Source organism: Argentina silus (genome assembly GCF_951799395.1).
Source record: "Argentina silus genome assembly, chromosome: 8".
NCBI lineage: Eukaryota > Metazoa > Chordata > Actinopteri > Argentiniformes > Argentinidae > Argentina > Argentina silus.
The window spans coordinates 2,549,211-2,574,456 of record NC_139662.1 but is presented as its reverse complement, the minus strand read 5'-3'; the positions used below and the strand labels follow the sequence as shown (position 1 = coordinate 2,574,456).

At 44.9% G+C, this 25,246-nt stretch overlaps 2 protein-coding genes across 3 annotated transcripts in view; one reads left to right on the top strand and one right to left on the bottom strand.

The window, feature by feature from the left end:
- Positions 1-2,863, top strand: part of rarga (retinoic acid receptor gamma a) — a 38,427-nt gene extending 35,564 nt beyond the window's left edge. For both annotated transcript variants that reach the window (XM_083674984.1, XM_083674985.1), the window contains one exon: positions 215-2,863. In XM_083674984.1, the coding sequence (XP_083531110.1) occupies positions 215-594 (380 nt within the window). In that variant the 3' untranslated portion in view covers positions 595-2,863. The remainder of the gene's footprint in view (positions 1-214) is intronic.
- Positions 2,864-5,482: 2,619 nt separating this feature from the next.
- Positions 5,483-15,223, bottom strand: calcoco1a (calcium binding and coiled-coil domain 1a). Its single transcript, XM_083675506.1, has 15 exons — positions 15,086-15,223; positions 13,648-13,805; positions 13,420-13,522; positions 12,557-12,759; positions 12,102-12,314; positions 11,586-11,734; positions 11,375-11,444; positions 10,965-11,120; positions 10,247-10,501; positions 9,959-10,084; positions 9,700-9,795; positions 9,265-9,352; positions 8,682-8,929; positions 8,261-8,352; positions 5,483-7,736 (listed from the first exon to the last, which is right to left on the bottom strand). Exons 2-15 carry the CDS (start codon positions 13,777-13,779, stop codon positions 7,709-7,711), a joined length of 1,959 nt encoding a protein of 652 aa, XP_083531632.1. The 5' UTR covers positions 13,780-13,805; positions 15,086-15,223; the 3' UTR covers positions 5,483-7,708.
- Between the last annotated feature and the right edge of the window lie 10,023 nt (positions 15,224-25,246).

The following is a 25,246-nucleotide window of genomic DNA, read 5'->3' as shown; positions in this document are numbered from 1 at the left end:
AGCGCCCAAGTTCTAACCATCTGCATGGTCTTCTGTAATGGAGACCAATTGAGACTGACAATTCTCTAAAGTAAACTTGAAGGGAAGGATTTTCGTGGCTGGCATGAATGCTGACATTCCTGTTTTCGCTTTGTGTGTGTGTGTGTGTGTGTGTGTGTGTGTGTGTGTGTGTGTGTGTGTGTGTGTGTGTGTGTGTGTGTGTGTGTGTGTGCAGGGGCAGAGAGAGCCCTCACTCTGAAGATGGAGATCCCGGGGCCCATGCCACCCCTGATCAGGGAGATGCTGGAGAACCCCGAGGCCTTCGAGGACCAGACGGAGAGCAGTGAGAGCAGTGAGAGCACACCGCCCCCTGCCCCCCCGCCGCCGCCACCACCCCAGGCCCCCGCCGTCATGAAGACAGAGGCTGAGGACGAGGAGGACAGCTGGGTTACAGAGAACGGTAGCGAACCATCCCCGGAGGAGGAAGACGATGATGATTACGATGAGGTGGGAGACCAGGAGCGGGACAGGGGCTCGGACAGCGAGGGGGAGGCTTGGGGGCTTCATGAAGCCAATGATGTAGCCAAGAAGAGCCATGGAGGGAGGGCGCAGTGAGAAGACTGCTCTCTCACAGACATACATGCAATACATTCAAGCACACAGACATAATCACTCTCTCTCTCTCTCTCTCTCTCTCTCTCTCTCTCTCTCTCTCTCTCTCTCTCTCTCTCTCTCTCTCTCTCTCTCTCTCTCACACACACACACACACACACACACACACACAAACACACACACACCCTCCCCATCCAATGCTGGCCCTCCCTAACTCTATCCCCTCTATCTTCCTACTGCACACCAGTCTTCCTGCACAGGGGAACCCAGCAGAGCCTTACCTGTACAGACACTTCTAACTCAGGCCGCTCGGTCCATGACAAGTGACATGCAGCAGAGAGACTGTAAGAGGAGACGACGTTCAACCGTTGAACTCCTGACCTAGGGATGAGGGAAGATGCGTTGCAAATAAGTACTGACTCTCTTTGACAAAACTCATTTTTTTTACTATCTTTGTTTGTATCTAAAAATAGAGGAATGGCCAAAACAGATACCAGAACTGAGCAGTAGATTCCAATGGATGCGAAGCACACTTCTCGAAAAGAAACAAAAAATACAGGATGATGAAACCAAACTGAATATGCTAATGAAGTTTGCTGTTATTTGCTTTTGAATATTGTTTTTTTCTTGATGTTTTTTTTTTTTTTTAATTCATGAATAAGTCCATACATATCTATATACATTATATTTTGTGTCTTTGTTTGTTATTCTGGTTTTGTATATAATTTCTTACGATGAGGTTTTTGAGATATCCATAGAGAGAGAGAGGAGACTAATCAGAACTGGCAGACCTCTACTGAGTCTCCTATCTAGCTGCATCGCTGGATTTTTTGGGCACTTTGGCTCACCGTAGATGTCAATGATAATCAATTCAGTACTGTTGTGTTACAGTGACTCAAACTAGTGTGTGTTATCAGGGGACTGGCATTATCCTATTTTGCTCCCATCGGAACAAACTACGCTGTCAATTGCATAGTGTCTTTGTGCCAAAGTTAGCAACTCATTTTTTGGAACAGAGTTGTACTGCTGTCAGGGACCCCAGCCATGAACCAGTGCCCCACATATCAGGTCTTTACTCCTAAATTAGACTCACAGAGACTTTACCCTACCCTCAGACTTAACAGATGTGCCAACTTCGCTTTGGGGTGCTTAGACAGAGATTTACACTTGGCCATATATGTAGCACTTTTGAGATCCTGTTTTCAAGCAAGGCACTGCTAGCATATTGGGAGTAGAGTAATTGGCAACCTACATCATCATCTTATCAGCATCAATCAGCAGTAAGAACATCCCAGAAAGGTAGAAAATGCCTGATGCCAGATGCCTGTTCTTTATAGCACTCTATGATAATGTAAACACACATACATACACACACACACACACACACACACACACACACACACACACACACACCACACATTATTACAAAACACATTATGCAAGTTAAAACCAGGAACTCTTTATGGAAAACACCATGGAAACAGACTCAGGGCTTCTCTGTCAGGACCAAACCCTAGCTGCCCGCGGGCATGCTAGAAACAGGCAATATTTATGTGTGTACTTTTGACTCGGTTTGATCTGTCCAGTATCCCCTCTGTGTACATAGATGATGACAAGTCTGCAAATAGCCTGGATGCCAGCGTGCCCCAGCACTCACTGGCTTGCATCCACAATGCTCTGCCTGCCTGTTCTGGCATCCAAGCAACACACTGCCTTCTCATCCAAAAGCCATTATATCATGTCTTTTAAATGTGTGTCCTCTCTTCTATATAAAGACTTGGTTAGGTTATTTTGTTCTCATGTATTATTTCTCAATCTTCTATTATTGCCAAAATGTCTCAGTATGGAATCAGCTAGTCAGGTTCAGCTGACCAACATGCACAGAGGTTTTTACCGTCTCTCTGTGAAGCAATACGGACACGTCACATGAGTGCGACCCCAGCAGCGAGAGGCTCGCTCGCTGACAGGGGATAGGTAGACGGGCCTTCTGATTTGAGTGTGTGTGTATATGCTTTAACATATGTGTCCTCTGTCATTGGGTGAATGTCCTCTGTATGGTGCTGTCAGTCACACAGAGCCGCAAGGTCAGGCGAGTCGCCATCTCTCTGCCTGGCCTTCATGATGCAAAACACAACGTTGAGATTATGTTGTTTTGGTGTTCTTTTCTGTCAACATGGCCAAGGTATTGTCAACCCTCTGTTCATGCCAACTCTGTCATACAAAGAAAAGCCATATAAACAGTAAGAGGCACAATAAATTACTTTTGTGAGATTACCTGTCGTCTTATTTCCTTTACTTTCTTTTTCTGAGTGATATTTGAGTGTCTGAAATGATCGATCGATACCCTCATTTAATTCAGTATCTTTTTTACGATAGCCCTATTTTCCACTCATGAGCCATGAGTCTTGCAAGTGAGGCCATTTCATTACAACATGGAACACTGTAGAGATGTTGTCAGCACGGTGACCAACAGTAGAGGGCGCTCTTGCACTGTTGGTGCAGAGGCCAGTGAGCAGGGTTTGTAGACCAGCCCTCTGGAGGATCTAGGAGCAGGCACTTCAATAGGTCAAGGCAGGCAGTGGGTGCAGCGGGTATAATAAATCACAGTCCTCTGCTGAACAAGGACATCAGATAAGGCTGTGGTGTTCCCTTGTTGTGCTCTGTGGACCCTACCACTGGAGCTCAGAGGAGGAGGAATACCTCCAATCAGACGCAATACGAGCGAGAACAGAGCCACATTTCATATATTTATATTGATGTTGTCTTTGTCGGAAGGTATTCTGTATTTTTCACTGATCACTCAGAGACCATGAACAAGTTACTGTATGCTAATGAGAAGAGGGGCGATCATCCCTGAGGCCGCTGTTTTACTACAGCTGGCTCTTGGTATGACCACCCACTGCTCAATCACATGACACAGTGGAGATCAGAGATATCATTGATCAGTCACATGGTCCTGTCTGTGGTTGATGGCTGAAACAGACACCATAGGATACATACCCATGAACAAACATAATGCAAAATGAAGGATAAGAGGTTTGGAAGAAAAGTGAGGACTCAACCAACTTTCGACCAACTCATTAGCATAACGCTGTAAACAGATGGTGTATTTCCACAGTGTCCTTGGAATGCAATGATACAGGCCTACGGTTGTTCTTTTTAATAGGTGGAGAGAGGAGAGTGATAAACAGCGATGGAGTTCTATCAATTATATCATTTCTTTAATTAAGTTTCATTAAATACAGATCAATAAAGCGGAGCTGGGATTAAAATAAGGTCTATACATTATACACTGTTTAACAAGGAAGAGCTAAATGGCCTCATATATTCAATCCCAATACGATGTTGCCATGGGAGCCCCAGGGAGAGGGAGTTTGTTGGGGTAGAGGGATTTAAAGAGGTAGTGCAGTGTTTCCACTGCAACCACCTTTCCATATGCGTGGTGATCAATTACGTAACTGATGAGGGGGGAGAAGGCAATTCTTAACTCAAATCAGAAACAAGGTTTCATGGAAGAACAACACTGAGAAAGGTAAATGAATAACTGAAATGGAGAGAGCAACATATAATTGTATTAAGGTTGACATTCTGATTACATACTTGATTGCTCCACTCCGCGCTGCGTATTAATTATCAACAGAAAATGTGCAAAACAATCCATAATGACACTCCACAAAGTGAAGGATACCACAGAAACAGCTTTAAATAACTTAACCATGAGGCGCTGTCCCTTTATTTACTGAGTTTGCTCTGGACATGAGCAATTTGCATTGATTTCTAGATTACAGCCCTACTTGGTCCATTTAGCTGTTAGATAATGATGCTACCTGTCCCCTCTGAGAGAGCTTAGGAGGATAGAGCACCGTGAACACAGCCACTCCAGAGCGGCCATCACGGAGGAGAGGCACATCACAATGTGTGATATAGGCGGGAAACTAAAGGGGAGGTAGACGTGACAGTGCCTGGCTGAGCTCAAGACTGGAGGGGTTACGTGGTCTTGAAGCCTCAATAGAGGACAGTAAGGGACATGTCATATGCAAGATGGGGGTCTTTAAGTGAAACACTGAATCACATCATATACTTCACATGGCTAGGACACCTGAAGGAAGTCATTTGTTACATATGCATTGACAGTGATCCAGAGAGGGTACAGGGAGCAATCAAAGGGGAAAAGTATAGGAAGGTTAGGGGAAGGTGAGAAACATTTGAGACGTAGAGATCATAAATTTAACGCCTTCCCTGAGAGACTGAGAGGTGCTCTTAAAGAAAGGATAATGGAGAAAAGGGGAGAGAGAAACGAGTGAAGGTATCAGACACGGGTGAGGAGGGTATGCTCGGAGGCGGGAAATGAAAGGGGAGAAGAAATAAACAAGGAAGGGGAGAGTAGAAAAAAGGAGAGTAGTGATTTGGGTAAGAGAAGAGTGGGAGCTGGGGGGCAGCCAGAGGGGTCATAAAGACTAGGAGATGTGTTCTGCCCCTGGGTCTTCATATCTTTTACATTTCTAATTAAAAGAGATAAAGAGTGAGGGAGTCATCAATCCCACAGTGATTTCCCAGTTAAGGTTTTAGAGGGGGTTGTAAACTAGGCAGCCCGGCATCATTGATTTTATAATTAGCTCTCGTCACCCCCAGACTTCAGATGGAGGGAGCGCAGGAGGAGGGGGCGGGAGGAGAGCTGGGGGACAGAGGTACAGGTATGGAGAGACAGGAGGGTAAGAGAGGGACGCAAAACATGTGAGAAGGTCAGTGGGAGACTCAGAGGTGAGAAGAGAGGACGACCTGAGAGAAAGAGGAGATAGCTAGAGATGGGCCATGAAGAAACGGCGCTCTTACCGTCAACGGTGAACAATGCCAAAACGAATATTTCTCAAAATGACACAACAATTTGGTACATAAACAACTTTTATTACAGAACCCCACCCACACGCATAACAGTATAGAACTACCAAGAATCTACATGTTTAAGATGTAGGATGACTTCCACACACAAAACGTAATAATACAAACCAAAATCACTGGAGCTTTATTGCAATTCGAGTACAGTAGGTGTCCAGGCACACACCAATTTGACTCTCAGTGGGGTAACCATAGAACGTCCTCCAGTAATCATCTAAAATTACAACAACAAAAGGATGGATCATAAACAGAGAGAGAGAGAGAGAGTGTAGTGTGCTACTTTATGGTTCACATACCAGGATCGGAAGTAGTAAACTGCGTACTATTAGGCTACTCTACGTCATCCAATCAGACGGGAACCAGAACAGGTGGACAGACATAGGAGGGGGGTACTCCAAAACCTGCTGAACACACAGCTTTCAGTGAGGGATGTTCATCACTAACAATAGTTGCAATCATACGTTTCATTTGTTATTACAGATAACGTCACACTTTCACCACGACCCGCTGGGTAAGTCCCCTTACAGTAGCACCGAGAGCACTATTCTTTGAACGGAAATGTGAAATGTTATCAGACAATTCAATTGACTGTTTACGTTTTAGACAGGAAATCAGAAAAAGAAAAGTATATAAAAACATACATAAGTAAACACAACACACAATTGGTAATGATTCTTTTGATAATGATGACAGGTAAGACAACATTTGACGATTGATGGTTAATGAGTATCCTCATCCCCAAACTCTCCTATAGCAAAGGTGCAAATACAGCAAATACAAATCAAGCGAGCAAAAAAGTGTCTCTAGCACATTCCTCTCTAAGCATTACAAACCTATCTTTAGCATTCTCCTTTTACCACACATTACTCACACATTAACTGTGTGAATGCTTAAAACCTTAAACTAAACAAGAATATAATTTCATTACAATTTAACTCAAGTTGAGCATTGACAGTAAACAATGTGTATAGTGTTGACTCTGTGGTAATTATCTTTCTACCAACCAGTCATGTAACATCAGTGTCCATTCATTACAGTAAGTAAAATCAGATTACTTAATTCTTTCAATCCATTTGTTCTTTTAGGCACAAATTTAGAACAGGTTTCTTTGAAGCAGAGCCTATATATCGTGCAAATCGAGTGCATTGTAATAATCTATATGCACGCAATTTTTTTCCTTTCTTATACAAACATATAGTTTAAGCTTAAAACAAAACACTACGCTATTCGGTTAAAATCCACTGTCATGGCTGATTTTCAAAATATTATAGGTTCTCTACAGATATAGGGCTGCAGGAGCAATAATTGCATACTGTTGAGGATAGAATAAACAACGTACTGTGAGATGATATGAGAAATTATACATTTCAATCATCTTGCCCTTTACTAAAACCATTCCAGAGTTTCTCGAACATCTTGATTGATCCCCACACACAATCTAACATACAGTATACCTTCACCCTTTTTCCATTGTATACACTTGTCTATCTGTAACTCTCCCTTCAACTATCACTAAATAACTGCATTAATAAAGCAACAATTAGCCAATGAGTAAGAGAAAGTGCTTATAAAATCTTAGGCTTGAACAGAAGGAGAGACAACATGATGTGCATCAGCACTATACAATGATTCTACCCTAGCTGTATGTTTCCATGACACTTAAGATTCTCCTGAATAGTGTTTCAATCTGCTGTGTGCAGAGTAAAAAACTAAAAGCAAGTTTAGCCGTGTTTTTGAAAAGAGACGCACTCACACACAAAATATCCTAATTACAGCGGGCGTTATGATGCCTCGTTAACGCTGTCATAAAAATGACATAGCACCCGCCATAAAGCTCACGACATACCCATGACTCAACTGAAATAACCCTGTTATGGCACATGAACTATTAAACATTCAACTAATGCTTAAATGTTCACCGTTTCACGCTTTATAACAGTCTTATGTCGGTCGTAACTATGAAGTCGCTTGTCAAGACCTGTTACGACAGGCAATATGTCATTCTTAAGACCACATTTGGTAGAGGAGCCAAAACAACAGCCTAAAAGTGATACATCACAAAAGTTCATGTCAAATGTCAAGCAAATTGCATATTAACATATTCTGTCAGTGTAGAGTTGGGTGGGTAGTATACGTATGTGCTTGTCTGCTGAGTAAAAGTAAAGAGTAGACCACCCTGACTCCTGGAGAAGTGCCGCCTCCGCTTGTTGTTGCTCCTGCTTTACCATAAAGAGGTATCAGCCAAGTCACTGGAGGAGGGGAGACAGAACAGAACAGTGCATGAGGCCGGAGCAGCGGAGGAAGAGCACCTACGGGGAGGAAGAGCTGAGAGACGGATCGAGGGAGAGTGGGGGAGAGAGAGTGCTTTTAATGATGCTGAAAATTGGCCTGTGACTGCCGCACACCCCGTCGGTAAATCATTGCTACAGCTTGCTGTCAACTTATCTGTCCCCTTGTCCTCCCATCTCTCCCCCACCCCCACACCCCTTTGCCTCTGTCTTACACAGACTTTCTCTCCTCAACCTCGCTCAACTTACTTTTACGACCAGATATTCAAAACTTCCATCTCTGGGCCATACTCAGCCTGTCACCATAAATAATCGACGATGTGGAAGTGTGTCTGAGTGAACGTGCGTTGCATGAACTGTGTGTGTGTGTGTGTGTGTGTGTGTGTGTGTGTGTGTATGCGTGTAGGATGATATAACAGAGGGTGTGTGTGTGTGTGTGTGTGTGGCTGTCAGAGAAGACTGAGGAAGAGTGGGTAGCTGGCTACCTGAAGATGGTGTCTGTGTGCTCAGGCAGCAGCAGCGCTGTCTCCTCCCCAGAGCTGTGCCCTCCACACTGGGCTGCATCAAAGTCCTCCTCCTGCGCACACACACACACACACACACACACACACACACACACACACACACACACACACACACACACACACACACACACACACACACACACACACACACACACACACAGGCCAGTGAAGCGCACACAAATACACACACAGCTATAGGCCATAAAAGTGAAATAACCAACAGCACAGTCCTAATTGCCCTCACAGGATAATGACTGAGCCAAATGAACCACAGTCTGAAGCAGAGATAACCAGTGTGAGCAGATATCAGCCCAAGGACATTGTACAAGCTAATTGTACTGTGACTGAGCTCTGTTTTCAGTGGTCTGATAGTGTCTCTTACCGACTCAGAGCTGTGTGTCAGTGTATCACCGCCTGGTTGCCGTGGAGAGGAGAGGGAGGCGGGCTGGCTGATGACCACGGCACCCCGGGAGAGTTCCCTGGGGGAGGGAGGTGGGGTGGCGGGGAGCAGGGAGTCTGGCTGGGCCTGGTCACATAGGCCGTAGTGGCCAAGGGGTCGGGAGGGACGCGGCGGCTGCAGGGCCTCGGGGTTCTCATCCTCTGAGTCAGACTGTGGGCTGTCGGGTTGACCTACCGTAGTCACACACACACACACACACACACACACACACACACACACACACACACACACACACATTTTCATCAGAGCAGGCACAAGCTGTACCATTACAAGGTTTCCCTGACAATATGTATCACAAAAAATAATAACTCTGGGCCTAACTCATCTTATAAGCTGGTCAAGTGGTGTGGTCAAGAAAAAAAACAATGGCCCTAGCGATCATAGGCACAGTGTGTCCCAATTACAAGTGGTTCAACTCTTCTGTATTCACTCTCGTGCTGCGACAGCCCCTGTGGAACATGAGTACTGCATGCACGCTGCAGGTCAGTGTCAGGGGTCCACTCACTGGTGGGGGCGAACACTGCTGCACTCCACCTGGCATCAGCCACAGCCTCCATCCTCTGCTCCAGATGGCACATGTACTCCATCAGCTCCTGGACAGAGGAGAGCAGGACTGTCAGACTTACCCCACACCTACACCACTCACCAGAGGAGGCTGGCGGAGGTAAAAAATCGGAGGACGGGCTCATTGTAATGCGTGGAATGGAATGGCGATTGGTTTGATGCCGTTCCTCATTCCGTTCCATGCATTACAATGAGCCCGTCCTCCGATTTCTACCTCCACCAGCATCCACTGCCATTCACACATATAAAGATAAATACTACCCAAGATAACTTAGCCTCAACTCTCGCTCATACGGAGGGGCTGTTTGTGGAGAGAGGGGGAGGGGAATGAGGGGACGGTGTGATAGAAAGGTTTAAAAAGGGAGGGTGACTGTGCCTGCTTCTCCATCAGAAGTTGCTCTTTCTCCTTCTGGGCCACCCTAAGACTGGCCTTCAGCTCCTTCAGCTCCCTGCGTGTCTCACTCAGCTGGACCTGCAGGGGGCAGTGTGCAAGAGGAGGAGTCATGAGCATACACACAGCCAGCATTGCATTGACATGATACACGGAGTATACTTAAAAGCATTTTGTACGCAAGTTTGTTTGCAACTAGAAATGTTGCTTTTCCGGTATGTTCTGTGCTGTCCATGTTCCTTACCCGGTTACAGTCCTTCTCTCTCCCCAGCTCCACCTCCACTTTCTCTCTCTCCATCCTCTCCTCCTGCAGCTTCTCCTCCATCCGCTGCATCTCTCCACTTAGCTTCTCCAGACGCTCTCTGTCCTTCTGCCAGGGGGGGAGACACACACACACACTCACATGAACACACACTCCCCTAAGCCAGTGATGTGTCAACTGAGTGTGTTGTGGTGGCTGTCTGGTGTGTGTGTGTGTGTGTGTGTGTGTGTGTGTGTGTGTGTGTGTCTCTCTCTCTCTGAGGGGCTGTACCTCAGCGCAGCGCTGCAGGCTCTGTCTCTCCTGGGCCCAGTTGGCCCTGTTCTCCCTCAGGGCCAGGCTGGAGTCAGCGAGCTGAAGGGTGAGCTGAGCGGCCTGAAGCCGGGCCTGGTGGAGCTCCGCCTGCCCGTGGTCCCTCTGGGCAACCAGGGCGCTCAGCTCCCCCTTCAGGCCCTCTGCAGAGCACTCGCTCAGGCTCAGCCGCTCTCGCAGGCCCCGCATCTCACTCAGGGATGCCTCGCTCTCCGCCTGAGAGAGAGAGAGAGAGAGAGAGAGAGAGAGAGAGGAATGAGAGTGGAATGACAAGGGAGCTCAACAACTCAATGTTTGCCGATGGGGTTTGACATTAGGTTGCTAGCCCAGGCAGCCAACAAACTCTTAAGGTCTCATCAGTTCACAGGACATCACCACATAACATTGAACATAACAAGGTTTGCTATATTAGATGGCTGGATAGACAAGGACAACAGTGGGTACTTCCCTATTGTGAGTCTTTGCTCAACCCCCCACTCCCCCCACTCCCTGATCCAGAAAGTTGTAAGCAACGTGGCCAACGTTTCATCCGGCTTATCAGAGGATCACGTTTCACACTGCCGTAGTTCTTACACTGATCCGATCCTCAGATCTACACGTGATTTGGGATTCAGGGTCTCTCTTGACATCACAGCCCCTTGTTTCCTCACCTCCTCCGTCTGTGGGGGGGGTGCCTCACCTCTTTCCTGTGGGCAGAGTTGAGCTTGTGGGTGAGGGTGGTGATGGTGTCTCTGAGCTGCAGGGCATGGGTGTCTCTTTGGGCCAGGGAGCTCCTCAGACCCTGGAACTCTGCCGACAGACTACGCAGCTCCACCTCTGTCTGCTCCAGCTTGGACTGAACCACAGGGAGAGGAGGGAAGATGCTTTGGTACCAGATATGGTACCTGGTGAGCATTCTGGCACAAAATGGCCACCGTGAATCACCATGTGGATGCAACACATAGGTAGAAGAGAGGCACTTGGAAAAACACTGCATAATGTACATTAATTAATGATACCCCATGCTTACTCATGCAGTGTAATTGCAGTGTGAGGAGAGAGTGTACAGTAGAGTAGATGACAGAGCAGCGGGGGTTGAAGCTACCGTACCTGCAGACTCTTCCTATCCTTCTCTTCCTCCCTCCTCTGGGCTGCCACCTTCTTGGCCCTTTCCTTCATCCTAAACACAGAGGTTAGCATCATAGAACAGGGTAAGCATCAAACAAAGGATAAAAGAAGAAGAAAACACACACACAGATGGACAGACAGACAGATACACAGAATACTAGACAGAGAGAGAGACAGACAGACAGTCTCTGACCTCTCCAGCTCAGTCTCTCTCTCCACAGCTCTCAGGGTCAGAGCTTTGATGTCGTCCTCTAGCTCTCTGATTCGCTGCTCGCTGGCTGCTTTCTTGGCCAATAGGAGACTCTTCTCCATGGCCACTGCCTCTCCTGTGACCTGCACCTCCTGTAAGAGGGGCGAGAGAGAGCAGATGTTGTGGAATCTGTGCAATATCAAATATTACATCGATATATATCCTGAGCCTTCTCTGAAGATTATAACCAGATAGATAATCCTTCCTGTTTTACCGACATTAAACATAGCACGATAATTAACACAACTGGGGTAGTGACTTTCTTCCCCAAACCCATTTTAGATGGCAGATGACCGGACACTAGGATCTGGTTCCTTGGCTAAATCGCAGTTCCGATGGAGAATCTCCATTGAGGATGCTTTTGAGTTTATCTGGGAAACCCAGCCCTAGGAGTAGCCATTTGGTCATAATCAAATCAGCTTGCTCTGTAATTTGCCTCGGTGTGTGTGTATACAATACCTCTTGTTTCCTCTCCATCTCGTCCATCTTCTCTCTGCTCTGTCTCAGCTCCTCATTCAGGTCAGTGATGTTGCTCTCCAGCTCCTGGCGTCCTCTGTCCCACGCCTCTCTCGCCCTCTCGTACATCTCCCTCTCTCTCTCCCTCATTCTGTCCGCGGCCTCCTGGGCCTGAAGTAGCTCTGCACGCTCTCGCAAACACTCCTGCAGGCGACTCTGTCAGAGCGAGAGAGAGAGAGAGAGAGAGAGAGAGAGAGAGAGATAAAGAAAGTGAATGAAATACTGGAGTCAACAGAAAAATGATTCATCTCCATCTCTGGGTAACAGTGTATTGATTCCCACCCCAGCGTATTCATTTCATCAGCACTCATTTTCCCTATAACTGAAAGAGGACAAATGATGTAGAAACTCGCTGTATTGTTCTGTCTCTGTCTCTGTCTCTGTCTCTGTCTGCCCACCTGCAGCAGCTCAGCCCTGGGCACAACCATCAGCATGTCTGTCCCTCCCTCCTCTCCGTGACCTCCTTCCTCCAGGGTCACCAGGTCTTCCATGGGCTTGGGGGGACCGAAGGTGAACTGGGGGCTGCAAGAGCACACCTCACCCTTCCCATCCACATACACAAACTGGTACTCCTGGGAACTGGGTTTGGGGAAGTAGGAGGCTACGAGAGGGAGGGAGGGAGGGAGGGAGGGAGGGGGGGAGAGCAATATAGTTATTTTCACAGATGCATTTGTATACCACAGAAATGTGGTAATTTTTGTTATATGACTGTCCATCACAATCCATGCACAATGAGAATGCACTATGAAAAACCACCACATTGTGGTTATGGTAACAGTAAAACAAAGGGTTGACAATAGGACAACATTCTGAATGTCATTGCACTTTGACTACATCAGCACCTGCTTTTTGCATTTACTCTACATCTTCCCCACAGTTGAGCAATGGCAGTGTTGAGATGTGTGAGTAAGTCCTTCATCACTCTGGCAAGAGTCAATGACACACCTGCTCTGCTTGGCTCTCTCTAACCAGTCACTTATCACCTAAGCTGCTACTGACACAGCGAGGACAGGGGACACTTCTCACGTGCACTGTGTGATCTCCAATAACGTTGTAACGCAATGTAACTTATTGACCTTTTTATGTGCTCTAAATATCTGTCACGAGCTTACTCCTCAATAGGCAAATTCAATTTACTGAAAGAACAAGCCACAATTAAAGATGGTCAGGCCAAAACATTCTTGCGTCTTTTTTCTTTTTGAATATGGATGTTGGCCAGACCAACTGTAAAAAATAGAACACGATTTTGAAGAAAGAGTACCCTGGAAGTGTACACAGCAGTTGACATCGGTGCCCTCCTGGTAACCTGCTGGGGCCAGGGCCCAAACAAAGGTGTGGTAGTCCCTCACTGATGACCACCCCACCTAAGGAAAGAGATAAACACACAGATAATTGGGTTATATTCACAGAATACATGTTAGTTAGTTAACCTCTACAAATCTGCAAGGAAGGTTTGGCTCACTCAGTTTTGAGGTTAACTCAACTGTACCTTAAAGAGTCCAATCCAATCATTGCTGGCCCATGTGTGCTGTGAGCTTATACTGTAGTGGCACTCCACCCGGCTCTGAGGGAAGTAACTACAACCCACATTTCTAAACTCCACCCTCCCAGCCTTTTCCATGGCGATAAAATCACAAAGTATTGCACCTGTGGGAGAAAAAATTAATTAATTATTTTTTATATAAACAAACAGCTATAGTCACAGGTAAACACGATCAAAAGAGCTAATTGAGAAGTAGGTGGGTGAGAGTTGAGTGCTGTAAAACAAACCAAGGAGAGCAAGCGTTCTAAGAATGTTGTTTCTGTGTAAGGGGATATCCTCAGTGAGAAACCAAGAAAGGACAGCACCCTGCTAAACCTCGATGACAGCAAGGCCTATAAGCACCATGATACATTACCTCTCTACATAACAACACTGTCACTGGGACTATAGCAGCCTCTGCTCTGACAAATTGTACACCACAGTCACATGTTCTGTGATACAGTTTAGTTATAGTCATGTCAACAGCACGTGAAAGCCAAATTGCGTTCACACTGGTGGCAAAGCCAGAAGTTTACCACCTAACCCTTTGCACAGTAAACCTATCGAGGGACACAGTAGCCAATAGATGGGATTAAATAGCTTTCACTATTGTAGCCTACTGGCAAGAATGTCTGTTTTACGGACAACAGGTGTCTGGCTCCCAGTAGTACAACGCAATTTCTCTAATTAACTACAACAAGGGGAGCATTGTATTATAGCACAGCAAGGAGATGGAAACCTAACTTGCATTATATATGTCTACACTGTGATCTGCAAATATTACTTAAGTAATGAAGAGTCCTTGAGATCATCATGCATCACTACTTATGCTTAATTATTTATTCATAAAGAATGTATATCGCTTTAATAAGCCATCACGTATGACGTTTTTGTTGTTTTTTGTATGTTGTGAACATATTTAGGGAAAATGTAAGCCTAAGACATAGCTACAGAAAAAAAATCGTTAAAAAGGGGGGCCAAACTGAGGTAAAATAAAGGAGAGCTTTGTTATGAATTTATGGACATGGTGCTTCGAATGAGTTCACATACAGCAGTACAGTCTGATCAAAAAAATCTACATGTAAATAACCCACAGCGCTCAGATTACATCGCACAAGACGATGTTACACAAGGCCCAGCAGCTTGCTACAATATGTGCAGTCCATAATAGCGCACATGTTCATGAAAAATATTATTGCACGACTACTCTTTCAGTAGGCCTAGTTACAATATAACAACCGCGACCGGCTCGACTTCACCACTGTATGAAGTCGGAAAACTTGCGCGCTGTCAACAAAGACTTGTGCGTCAGTCAAGACAGTTATTCTGCCTTTGTTAATTGTAGCAAAAGTCCAACTACGCAGATAGCCTAGTGCTCGTTAGAGTCCTCCTCTCTGTGACTCACCTTATATTGTCTTTATTTTTATGCAGATTGTAAAGGTGAACCACCCGTGTAAATATTACAGGGAGTCAGAGTTTATTGGTGTCAGAAAATAACAAAACGTGGACGAAAATGATAAGCGACGTTCTCCTCGGGCTCAGCTGTTCCACTAACCTACAACAATAACAAAAACACAGGCATGACAGTTTCGCGAATCATGGGAAGTGCTGTTTTAAGATAGACCAGCTAGGCATGGTATAAACTGATTAAAACTACAACCCCCAAACATACAGCAGACGTCCGAAGGTCAGACGTTATATGATGCTTTTCCGCGCCCATGGCTCTTCTTCAACATGTTTTTCTCTTCGATGCGCAATGCGCATGCTCTATCATTTGTACAGCCCTTGTCTTTGTAAAATGTGCCCAATGACAATGCAGGACCTCATTAATGTGAAGAGAAAAACAACTCACCGGGTTTAATTGCGAACTGTGGGCAACACATTTGGCCGAAGTTCTGATGAGGTCTACCAGTAACTTGAGAGCGGAATGCATGCAATAGGACTACTAGTAGCCAAATAGTTGCCTATGCTATAGACTATTTACTACACAACTCTCTCCTATTGATAAAGTTGGTCTCCTTGACATCTCGTGTGAATGAATGTCTGTATGCCTGTATTAACCGACAGCTTCAGGATGTTATTTAACAGCTATGTTTTTATTTGTTATTTTATATTTGGGGGTAGTCGTAAGTAGTAGGCTGATTTTTGCACGGACTGTATTGAAAGCCTACACAAATAGGCTATGCGCTATGGTTCCAATAGATGGCCTCAGTGGACACCAGATGGCAGTGCACTTTAACCAAACCCTCTCCAAAACGACAATGTATACCAGTATTTGCAATAGCCGTGAAGTGGCTTATAAGTTATAAAACTTATAAGACTTATAAGTTATAGTCTACTTGAAACAGGTAGACCAGAAGCCTAATGCCATGCCCTACTAGGCAATAGACCTAACACCAAGCGGGCTTAACAATAAGCATTATGAACATTCTCCTAATTACATTACTTTCTGAAATATAGGATAGGCCTACATTTTAACATCCATGATCCATTCCAGTAGGAACTGGTTAACCTCCAAAGGGTTAGGCTACTTAAATGTGGCGTATGTTTCTAGTTGTTTACTCCCTCGTTTCTTCACCTGCATGAAAGACATCCGTTTACTCAAGATATGAGGTGAACCCATGAACCCACTCTCCATCCTGGTTATTTGACCAGTAGAAGTAGTTAATTCTATGCAGACAGTACATGAGGAAACCCAATAAAGAGTGTTAAAATGGGTTTAACAGAGTGGGTTAGGGTTGTTGGGAAAGGCACTAGCTCTGCAGCCTGAGTGCATGAAGCCCAATGGTTGGTGGTGATTAATGGCAGAGCGCCAGCATGTTATCGCTTGATCAGTGCTCTGCAGGCCTGGCTGGATCCTGTCAATAGTCTTTCACACCCTCCTCAGCCTTCCCTGGTCCCCTTTTTAGGAAATCAATAATGAGTGAAGCCGTAGAGAATTATGGCTATGTTAGATACGCTTTTTGCAGCAGATTTGACCTGGTCAAGGGTCTCATTGCTCCTTTATTGCAGCAACACAAATGACCACTGTAATGTTTTTTGGGGGGGTTAGGGTTATGTGGCGTATATTTTGACACTGCTTAACTGCTGAAACTAGCACCTGTTTGAAACCGAAGTGTTAGGAGTAAGGAGTCTGTAAAGGAGATTTCAGGTGTGTTAGTCGTAGAAAATTGCACCTTGACCCAGACACCCATTAGTTGCTAAGGAAACCCTCAGCATGTACCCCTAGTACTCCCAGTGTCAGTGTGTGGAAGAAGCCACAACAAAGGTCTCGAGCAGCATCGTCTTTTTCTGTAGGCTTTGAACAGTAAATGGTCGCAAACGACTATCCTGTTTCCTGGATTGTCTAGTAAGTTATTGTCATATCTACAGTACACTTGATGTCTTCTGTGCAGCAATAACCGACTATTACAGAGAGTATTCGGAAAATACAAATGAATACTAACACCTTGGTGACTATTTTGCTCAAAAAGGAGAGATGTTGGCATATGACAGGAGCAGTTGAATAATGATCATCAGTGAGGAGGAGGAGAGCAGAGTAAGGGCGTAAGTGATAAGGCTTATATGATAATTGAATTGAACAAAGGCGTTCGAAGGGTAGAACTAGAAGACAAAGAATGAGCAAAGGAGAGCTGATAGGGTGTATGAACAGAGTCACTGAAAAGAGGGCAGAATGGACGGTGGGTGAGTTGGAGGGTGGGGGGACGATGGTATTTAGTATGCACGGCCAAGCTGCCCCATCTGCTTAGCGCAGCAGTCCCTGTCGTATAACTGTCTCCAGGCCGTGGGCCACATAAAGAATGTCTCAGATTTGATGTAATTCTGCAAAATTAATGACAGCTTTACTCGGTATGGGCCGTGAGGGAATGATTAGTGTTTGATCGTCCATCTGATCAGGACCCATGCGCGAGATGCAGTGGAGGAGCTCCACCGTATACCCGTGTGCTGCCACTGGCAATGGCACACCCATACCCACACCACGCCAAAACCTCCCCCAGTACCCCTGAGCTCCTGGGTCTGGTGCCCGTCCCCATTCCCTCTAACACTTACTTGCACTGCCAATGCCTCATTACACACACACACGCACACACACACATACGCGTGCACACACACACACACACACACACACACACACACACACACACACACACACACACACACACACACACACACACACATGCAGGCCCCCCTCTCACTCTGTGCTGTTGTAGTACCTCACATCCAAACAAACACCCACTGGGGAAGATGCAACTCCCACTGGCATTGTGATTGGGAGCTCTACCATTTTTATATCACTCCAGGCGGGCTGTGCAGTATTTCAAAGCAAAGTGGGCCAACAGGCATCCAATATAGAGAAGCCTAAGGTCGCACTGTGGCCTTTTACAAGATACGCTTTATTGCAGTTGTGATTGGAATTGGGTATTCGTTTTTAAAAGAGATGGGGAATGGATTGAGAATTTGAGAGGAGAAATTGATCCCTGCGATGGATAGCAGGAGTTGGGAGAATGAAATTCCTCTCCTCCTTTTAATCCTGCCCCACCCCTAGATGCCTAGCCCCCTTCCCCATCCCCCTCCTCCTGGGCTGCTGCGTTTACAAGCGGACGGGGCATTCCGTTTTACAAGTGAGCTTGGTGCGTCTCGGTGTGCTAGCAACATTAAAATTGAACCCGTCTTATCTGTGCAAAGCGTGAGGCTTTACATCAGAGGCTGTTGGGAGATGCTGCCATGAGGCTCATGTGGGCTTTTATGTAATGTGGTGTAGTCAAAAAACCAGCAGACAATTAAAGTGAGCTGATAGATAAACAAGTGATTGAGGATGGGGATGTTGGTTAGAGGAATGCTACATAGGACTGGGGGAGGGGTGACGATGACAGCACGAGGCCCACTGCTGTGTTGTTTACCACTGGGAGCAAGGCCAAGGCCAACGTTCAGCAGCATGATGGATTTCAATTAAGAGAACAAAGTGCCCCTATTTCCTTTAATGACGCTGATTGAAGTGGACATTTTGAATGTCTGATGTCTGTTTGTGTCTATATCGAATTGCATATGACCAGTTAATCTCCTATCTGACTAGTGCTCTGGACTCATATCAACCACAGAGAAACTAGCTCAACACTGTGTTGAAGGTCTTATGCCAGCACAGATTGGTGGACAGATTGGCATTCCAGCTCTGTGATTGGATATAGTGTTGGACTTTCCAAACTGTAGCCCATTATAACAAATGAATGGAAAAAAGATCATCAAAATAAATAAGAAATGCCTCCTCGCATCTGTTTTGATTCCAGGCCTATGTTTCAGTTCTAGTTCAATTCCGCTGTAGTTCATTATGCTCGATTTTCCTCTATTTATATTTATATATCATTTTTCTTCTTGCATGTCCTGCCATAATGCTGTCTTTCCATCTTATTTTATGTCTTCAATCTCTCTCTCTCTCTCTCTCGCTCTCTTTCTCTCTCTCTCTCTCTCTCTCTCTCTCTCTCTCTCACTTCCCTGCATCCTCTGCTCTCCTTTCATTCCTCCATTACCCCACCCCCCACCCCCAACAACACCACCACCACTGCGTCTCTCTCTCCTTGCCTGCCCCACCTCCCCCCCACCGCTCCCCTTCTCTCCTCCTCATTTTATATTTTTGGCTGAGCTGAAGACCTTTCTCAGCGCGGTGACCTTTCTGGTTTTAAATTAAGCCCCAGTGCGGCATGTCTCTCTTCATAGACCGCCGGTTACGAGCCTTCAGAGAACCGCAAAAAAATAACGATTCTGATGAAATGGCCCCTTTAAAAAGCTCTTCCAAATTCCTTTTACATTTTCTTCCCCGCTTTCCTTCCTCCCCTCCCTTTTTCGAGATGCATTAATATTCACACTAATGAGGAACGTCCTAAAGAGCAGACTTTGGAAAATATGCATGTGTGTGCACACAAACACACTCACACACACACACACACACACACGTACACACACTGCTGCTCATTACTGATGGATTTTAGTCAAATGCCATGCATCTTTGAAGTGACTTATGTAAAGTGGGCAACCAAAGCTAGTTACGTGACTGCTTGTATGCCAGAAAGAGACCATTTTTTATTAATAATCTAGTTGTGGCCTTTAAGAAGAAACTGTGGTTTATGATAAAAAAAAATGCATGTAACCCCAATGACTATCTATGTGATGTACATAGTGTATTGGCGTAATGAAAAGCTTATTTTATTAAATGTACGTTTGTAGTAAAATAATGTTGTTGTCACTAAGACAGATACATTTTCCTGCAGATGCAGTATACTGTGTAATGCATTGTTGTATATCAACTGGCTAATTCAGGATTAGGAAATTAGGTAGTACACAATTCACACCTCTGTGCCACACAAATACCTCCCAGGTGGGTTATCGGTCTGGTAGTCTCATTGTTCTCTTGTTTGCAGAGCATGTTCCTGGCTTTGTTTTGGAAACTGGAAACTCAGGATCTGTCTCAGTCAGCCAAATTGTGCTATAGAAATGCCTCCAACTTAATCACAACAACATGAGCTATGTTCATTTACTAAAGCTACAATTAAGGCATTGGCCTACCTGTTCATTACACCCCTATAAAATCCGGTCTGAGAAAGCAACAGCAATTACAGGAAATAATTAGAGCAATTAAGTTTCCATAGGGAGGGTTGAGATTGAGCCCATGCTTTGGCCTCATGGGCAGAGCCTCAGAGAAAAAGCGTGCTGTTGTGCCCCCACTGCCTGTCAGCAGGGGCCGGTGTAAGGGCCAATCGCACAGCGTGGGCCCAATTACCTCTGCACTAGCACACAAACAGAGCAAGAACACACACATACCTGGACATGCACACACACACACACACACACACACACACACACAGGCACACACATTTTCAGACACAGAGCCACAGGACATAGTCACACTCACACCTGTGCAGACGACACGCTTTCCGACACAAAGAGCGAGTATTCTTGCAGGTTAGGTTGACATTCAACCATTTACACACACATGCTCTCACAACAAAGACAGATAATAAACAGTAAACATACACATAGTTCCCTTATACCTAGACTCTCTCTCATATAGGCGCATGCACACATCGGCACATGTTCACACTCATACACATACTTCCGATTACTCACATAAACACACATTCACCTCCTAGGATGCTACATCAGGAGGATTAATGTCCACGTATGTAATAGCAGCGTTCTTTGTTTCTGGAAGAGGTTAGCGCTATTGGGTTTATGGCATTAGGAAGATGGCTGCGTTTAAACACATACAAGCCACACATTTTCCGTTTCCAGATTCCACCTCATAAAATTCCCACCCTCACCCCAGACACAGTGCATGGAAAAAAGAGACAGAGTGGAACATTTTGAACAACCTGTGACTAGATGTGGAAATATGCAGAAAATACTGAGCTGCTCCTTTTTGTCAGTACTCTGAGGATTTGATCATTTACTTGGCATCAGCATTAAAACAGAGAGGTGTAGCTCCAGCTTGAATGTGAGTCTTTCCATCTAGGCAAACAACAGGCATGATTTCTAGATTCCCTCTCCTAGGGTGCTCCCTGTAGCCTTGGTAACCCTAATGAATTATGGACGAGCCCAGTTAAAACATGTACGGTATTACCCCATTCCAGGGTGTGTCCTGGGTGTCTGTGAATCATTGATCTCATCTGGTTGGTCTCCCCCCCCCTTCAACCTCTCCTCCCCTCCCCCAGACCCTGTCACACCCCAGTCCCCCTGGGCATCTGTCTGGGATCTGCCAGGCTCATCTGCAGAGCAGAGGAGAGAGAGAGAGGGAGCTTGCTAGGAGCCCAGGTTGTAAATCTAACTCTGAGCAGAGCAGAGCAGAACCGAGGGAGCTGAACAGAAGAGAGCCTGAATGCTCTCACTCACATCCCAGGGCCACAGCAGCCAGCCAAGCCAAGGCAGCACACACTGAGGCACAGACACATACAGGGCTAGTCTCCCAGGCACAGATTAAGCCAATTTAAAGGGAGATTTGTTTAAAGTTAAAATTTCTTTAAGGGATATTTATTCTAATGAAATCTACGATGAGGCTTAATCTGGGTCCGGGAAACAACTTCACAGTGTATAGTCAGTCTGTGCACTGTGCAGACTACTCCACTGTTACTGCAGGTCACCAAACCCGCTTCATTTAGGCAAATGACGGGTATGAGGATCTTCATTATTTTTCTCACACAGTCAAGCAGTCATACATGTGAGCACATGGACTGACAGTAAATGGCATGATTTATAGTAAAATTTTGAGACATTTCTGTATGGTGGTAGATGGTGGTAATGACTGATTAAGAATGTGAGTTATGAATTATGTTTTGAAATCTGCAACTCCAAATGGCAACAATTGTACATTTATTGTAAAGAGTATAGCGTAATACAATTGTTTATGTGGGTGTGAGAATATGAGAGAGGAGCAGAAATAGCAAAAACGCTGAAATGTATGAAGTACATCATTTTGTGGTGTGTTACAATCAATGGCTTATGAATTTCAGGTAGAGTATTCAACAAAACGAGTGGTAGAAGAATGGTGAGGGCCAATATTCTAATTGATGTGTTGTATGGGAGTTTTGATTAGCGATACATAGCAGTAGCAGGAGTCATGAGGAGATCAGTTTGTGCTGTGTGGTGCCACAGTAAGAAGCTCAGTAGGGTCCTAGACTGCAATGCAGTGAGGTGCACTTGTACCTTCATACATATGTTTAGCTGGCTGTTATACCGCTCCATACACATAGACACATTCACCCTCCCTCTCCTTATCTGAGAAATAAGCATTTTTACAGAGTATGAGCTGTAAAAAGCGAGGAGCAGATAGCCCATAAATCTGGCCATAAAAACGTTGAGTTGTCAGAGGTGCCATCAGCTATCAATCTTGTGCGGCAGGCTGATGAAGGGGAAATAGGTGATAAAAAACAGCATTTTAGGGAAATTATGTCCAGTCTTCCATTTGCAAAGTGCTGCAGTCGCATCACGGCTGAATCTTAATCACTAGCTGGTATGGGCAGGGGCTGTGCTTTGGTGTGAGAGTGAGGAGGAGCAGGAGTGAGAGGCACCATGGTCTGGGCTGAGACGAGGAGAGAGAAAGGGGGAAAGGGAAAAAGAGCGGGATAGGGAGAAAGAGAGAGAGGTGGGGGGAAGGGGGAGCAGCAGCTTTGTTGAAAATTATACAACTGGCATAAATCACTTCTACACTCCCGTTTTTCTCTCACCCTCAATCTTTCACCCCCCCCCCCCCCCCTCTCTCTCTCTCTCTCTCTCGTGCCGCTCTATCTCTCGCTCCTCATTTGCACTCTTACTCCTCCTCTCTTTCTTTTTATCCTTCTCTCTGCTCCTGGCCATGTGCTTTATGTGACGCAGCAGCAGCCCTACTCGTCCTCACAATCTCTCCTTCCTTCCATCAGTTTCATTTCCACTATGGTTTGTTTACATGCTTGCTTTATTGATCCCCTCTTTGTTGCCTTCCAGGGATTTATCCTCTGAGTGAGTGACTGTATTGGCAAACCCAGAGATTGACTTGTCTCACTGAGATGGGCCAGATAATGGTCTGTTCTTGAAATAAAAGGAAATACCATTTGGATGCAGCTTAATTCACACTTTATCAGATGGCTCTGGGACAACATTCTGGATTGGCTGCTTGTTTATTACGATTGTTTTTCCTCAAACAGGAAAACAACTGTCATATGATGTCAAGGCATTGAAGCAGAAGTCAATCTTCATATGACTGGCAATGTTGAGCATTTATTTACTTTTATGGAGACCAAATATACTGTGGTACACCCTATAGCATTTTGCTCTTCCACATGTACAGTGTGCTTTTGTGTTGTCCTGCAGAAAGGAAGGGCCTGGGACTGCAGGGAAGATGGAGGCCACATTTGTGAGAGTGGCCATTGAAATGATAAATGCCCTCATTGTCTGATCTGTGACTCCCCTTTTAATTTAAGGTCATTTGTTAATTAATTTGAATAGCCTTATAGCCCTTGGTTCCGCTCCAAAGATCTTAGTTGAGTGATGTCATTCTGCGCTGAGCTGACTTAAAGCACTGCAAAAGGGACGCAGTGATGCATGTCTAACTGCTGTGCTCTCCTGGTTATACGCCAGTCTCCATGCATCTATCATCTGATAATGTGACCACAAAGCACCGTGGAAGGAGAATCAGTAACAATGTTCTATTGCTCATGCTGATGTTAAAGATGAAAGCTAGAATATGAGTTTGATATATGTTATTTAAGTACTATGTGTAGTTATTATAGCCGTGAATAGCTGCAGTGGCCACAGGTTGAATTCACAAGAGAGAATGAGAGTTTCTCCTGAGCTAAATTATTCTCTGGTCCTGATTGTGGTGAGGTATCAAACACCAGGAGTTACTGACAGCAGCAGTTTGTGTCAGGGGCTGTGCTGCCACCTATAGCAGGACTGGAGTATTGTAATGCAGCATACTGATCCCTCTGGGCATTGTGGCATCAGGACTGAACCTCACTGCTGTTGTAAGAGGTTTAGTTACTCAACGAGTTTACCCACCTTGCAGGAAGGTCAGGTAACACAAGCAAGAGTTGTAATGCATTATTACTTGTTATGTTTTAGTATCAGCTAAAGTCTTTCAATGTAGCTTCAGGATCATTATGAGATGAGTCATATATGCGTAAGCCAAGTGTTATATAATAAATTATGGGCCCCAATTTGATTAATCAAATAGTGCTGAGCAGAGCAAAAAATACCTTACAACTCTGCAGCAAGATTTTTATTGTAGCTTCAATTTAACAATGTTTTTTAGAAAACTGTAATTGTTCAATCAGAATTTTTGTAAACAGTCTAAAAATGCATTACATATCATGGAAACACTAGACGCAGTATTCGAAAGTATTTCTCATTGCGTCTATTAGAAATATTCAGGTAAAGATGTCTGATTTTGCCCTAATTTGACCAATTTTTGCATATGGAAAACGTGAATTATTGCAAAAGGGTATTCTATAATTAAAGGGAACAGTTGTTTGCATTATGCCTGATGTTTACATTACATTGTTTGAATGGCTCCCTGGTGGATACTCACAGGGACAAGTAGAGCTTGAAACTAATGGTGTTGTCTCTCTATACTGTTTTATGACTCCATTATGCAGAAGACAGATAGCAGGGCAGATATTTAGTGGGCTAGTGTGTTACAACAAAATCAAATTAACTTGTAACTTACAAGAATACTCTTAATTTGATTAGATCACTAGTGAGATTAAGAAACACATGATGCATATGTCTAAGTTTCTAATTGATTTACCTCCTATTTCGCCACTGCACTCTAAAACAGAGGAGACATTATCTAAGAATGTTGCGTACGTCAGAAGTGACCAGTTCGTCCGGAATGTAATGGTTATTACTACTGACTTGGCTCTCTGAGTAAGGTGTGTATTGCAGCGTTCAAAGGCCTCTGAAACTGGCTGTTGCAATGCATCCTGTAGCCTTGTCATAAGTGATGGGTCAATGTAATAAAATTCCCCAAACGGTTACACAACGTTATCTACAACACACAATTTGTGGCTGTGTCTGAAAAGCTTGACAGCTGGATACTCTATCA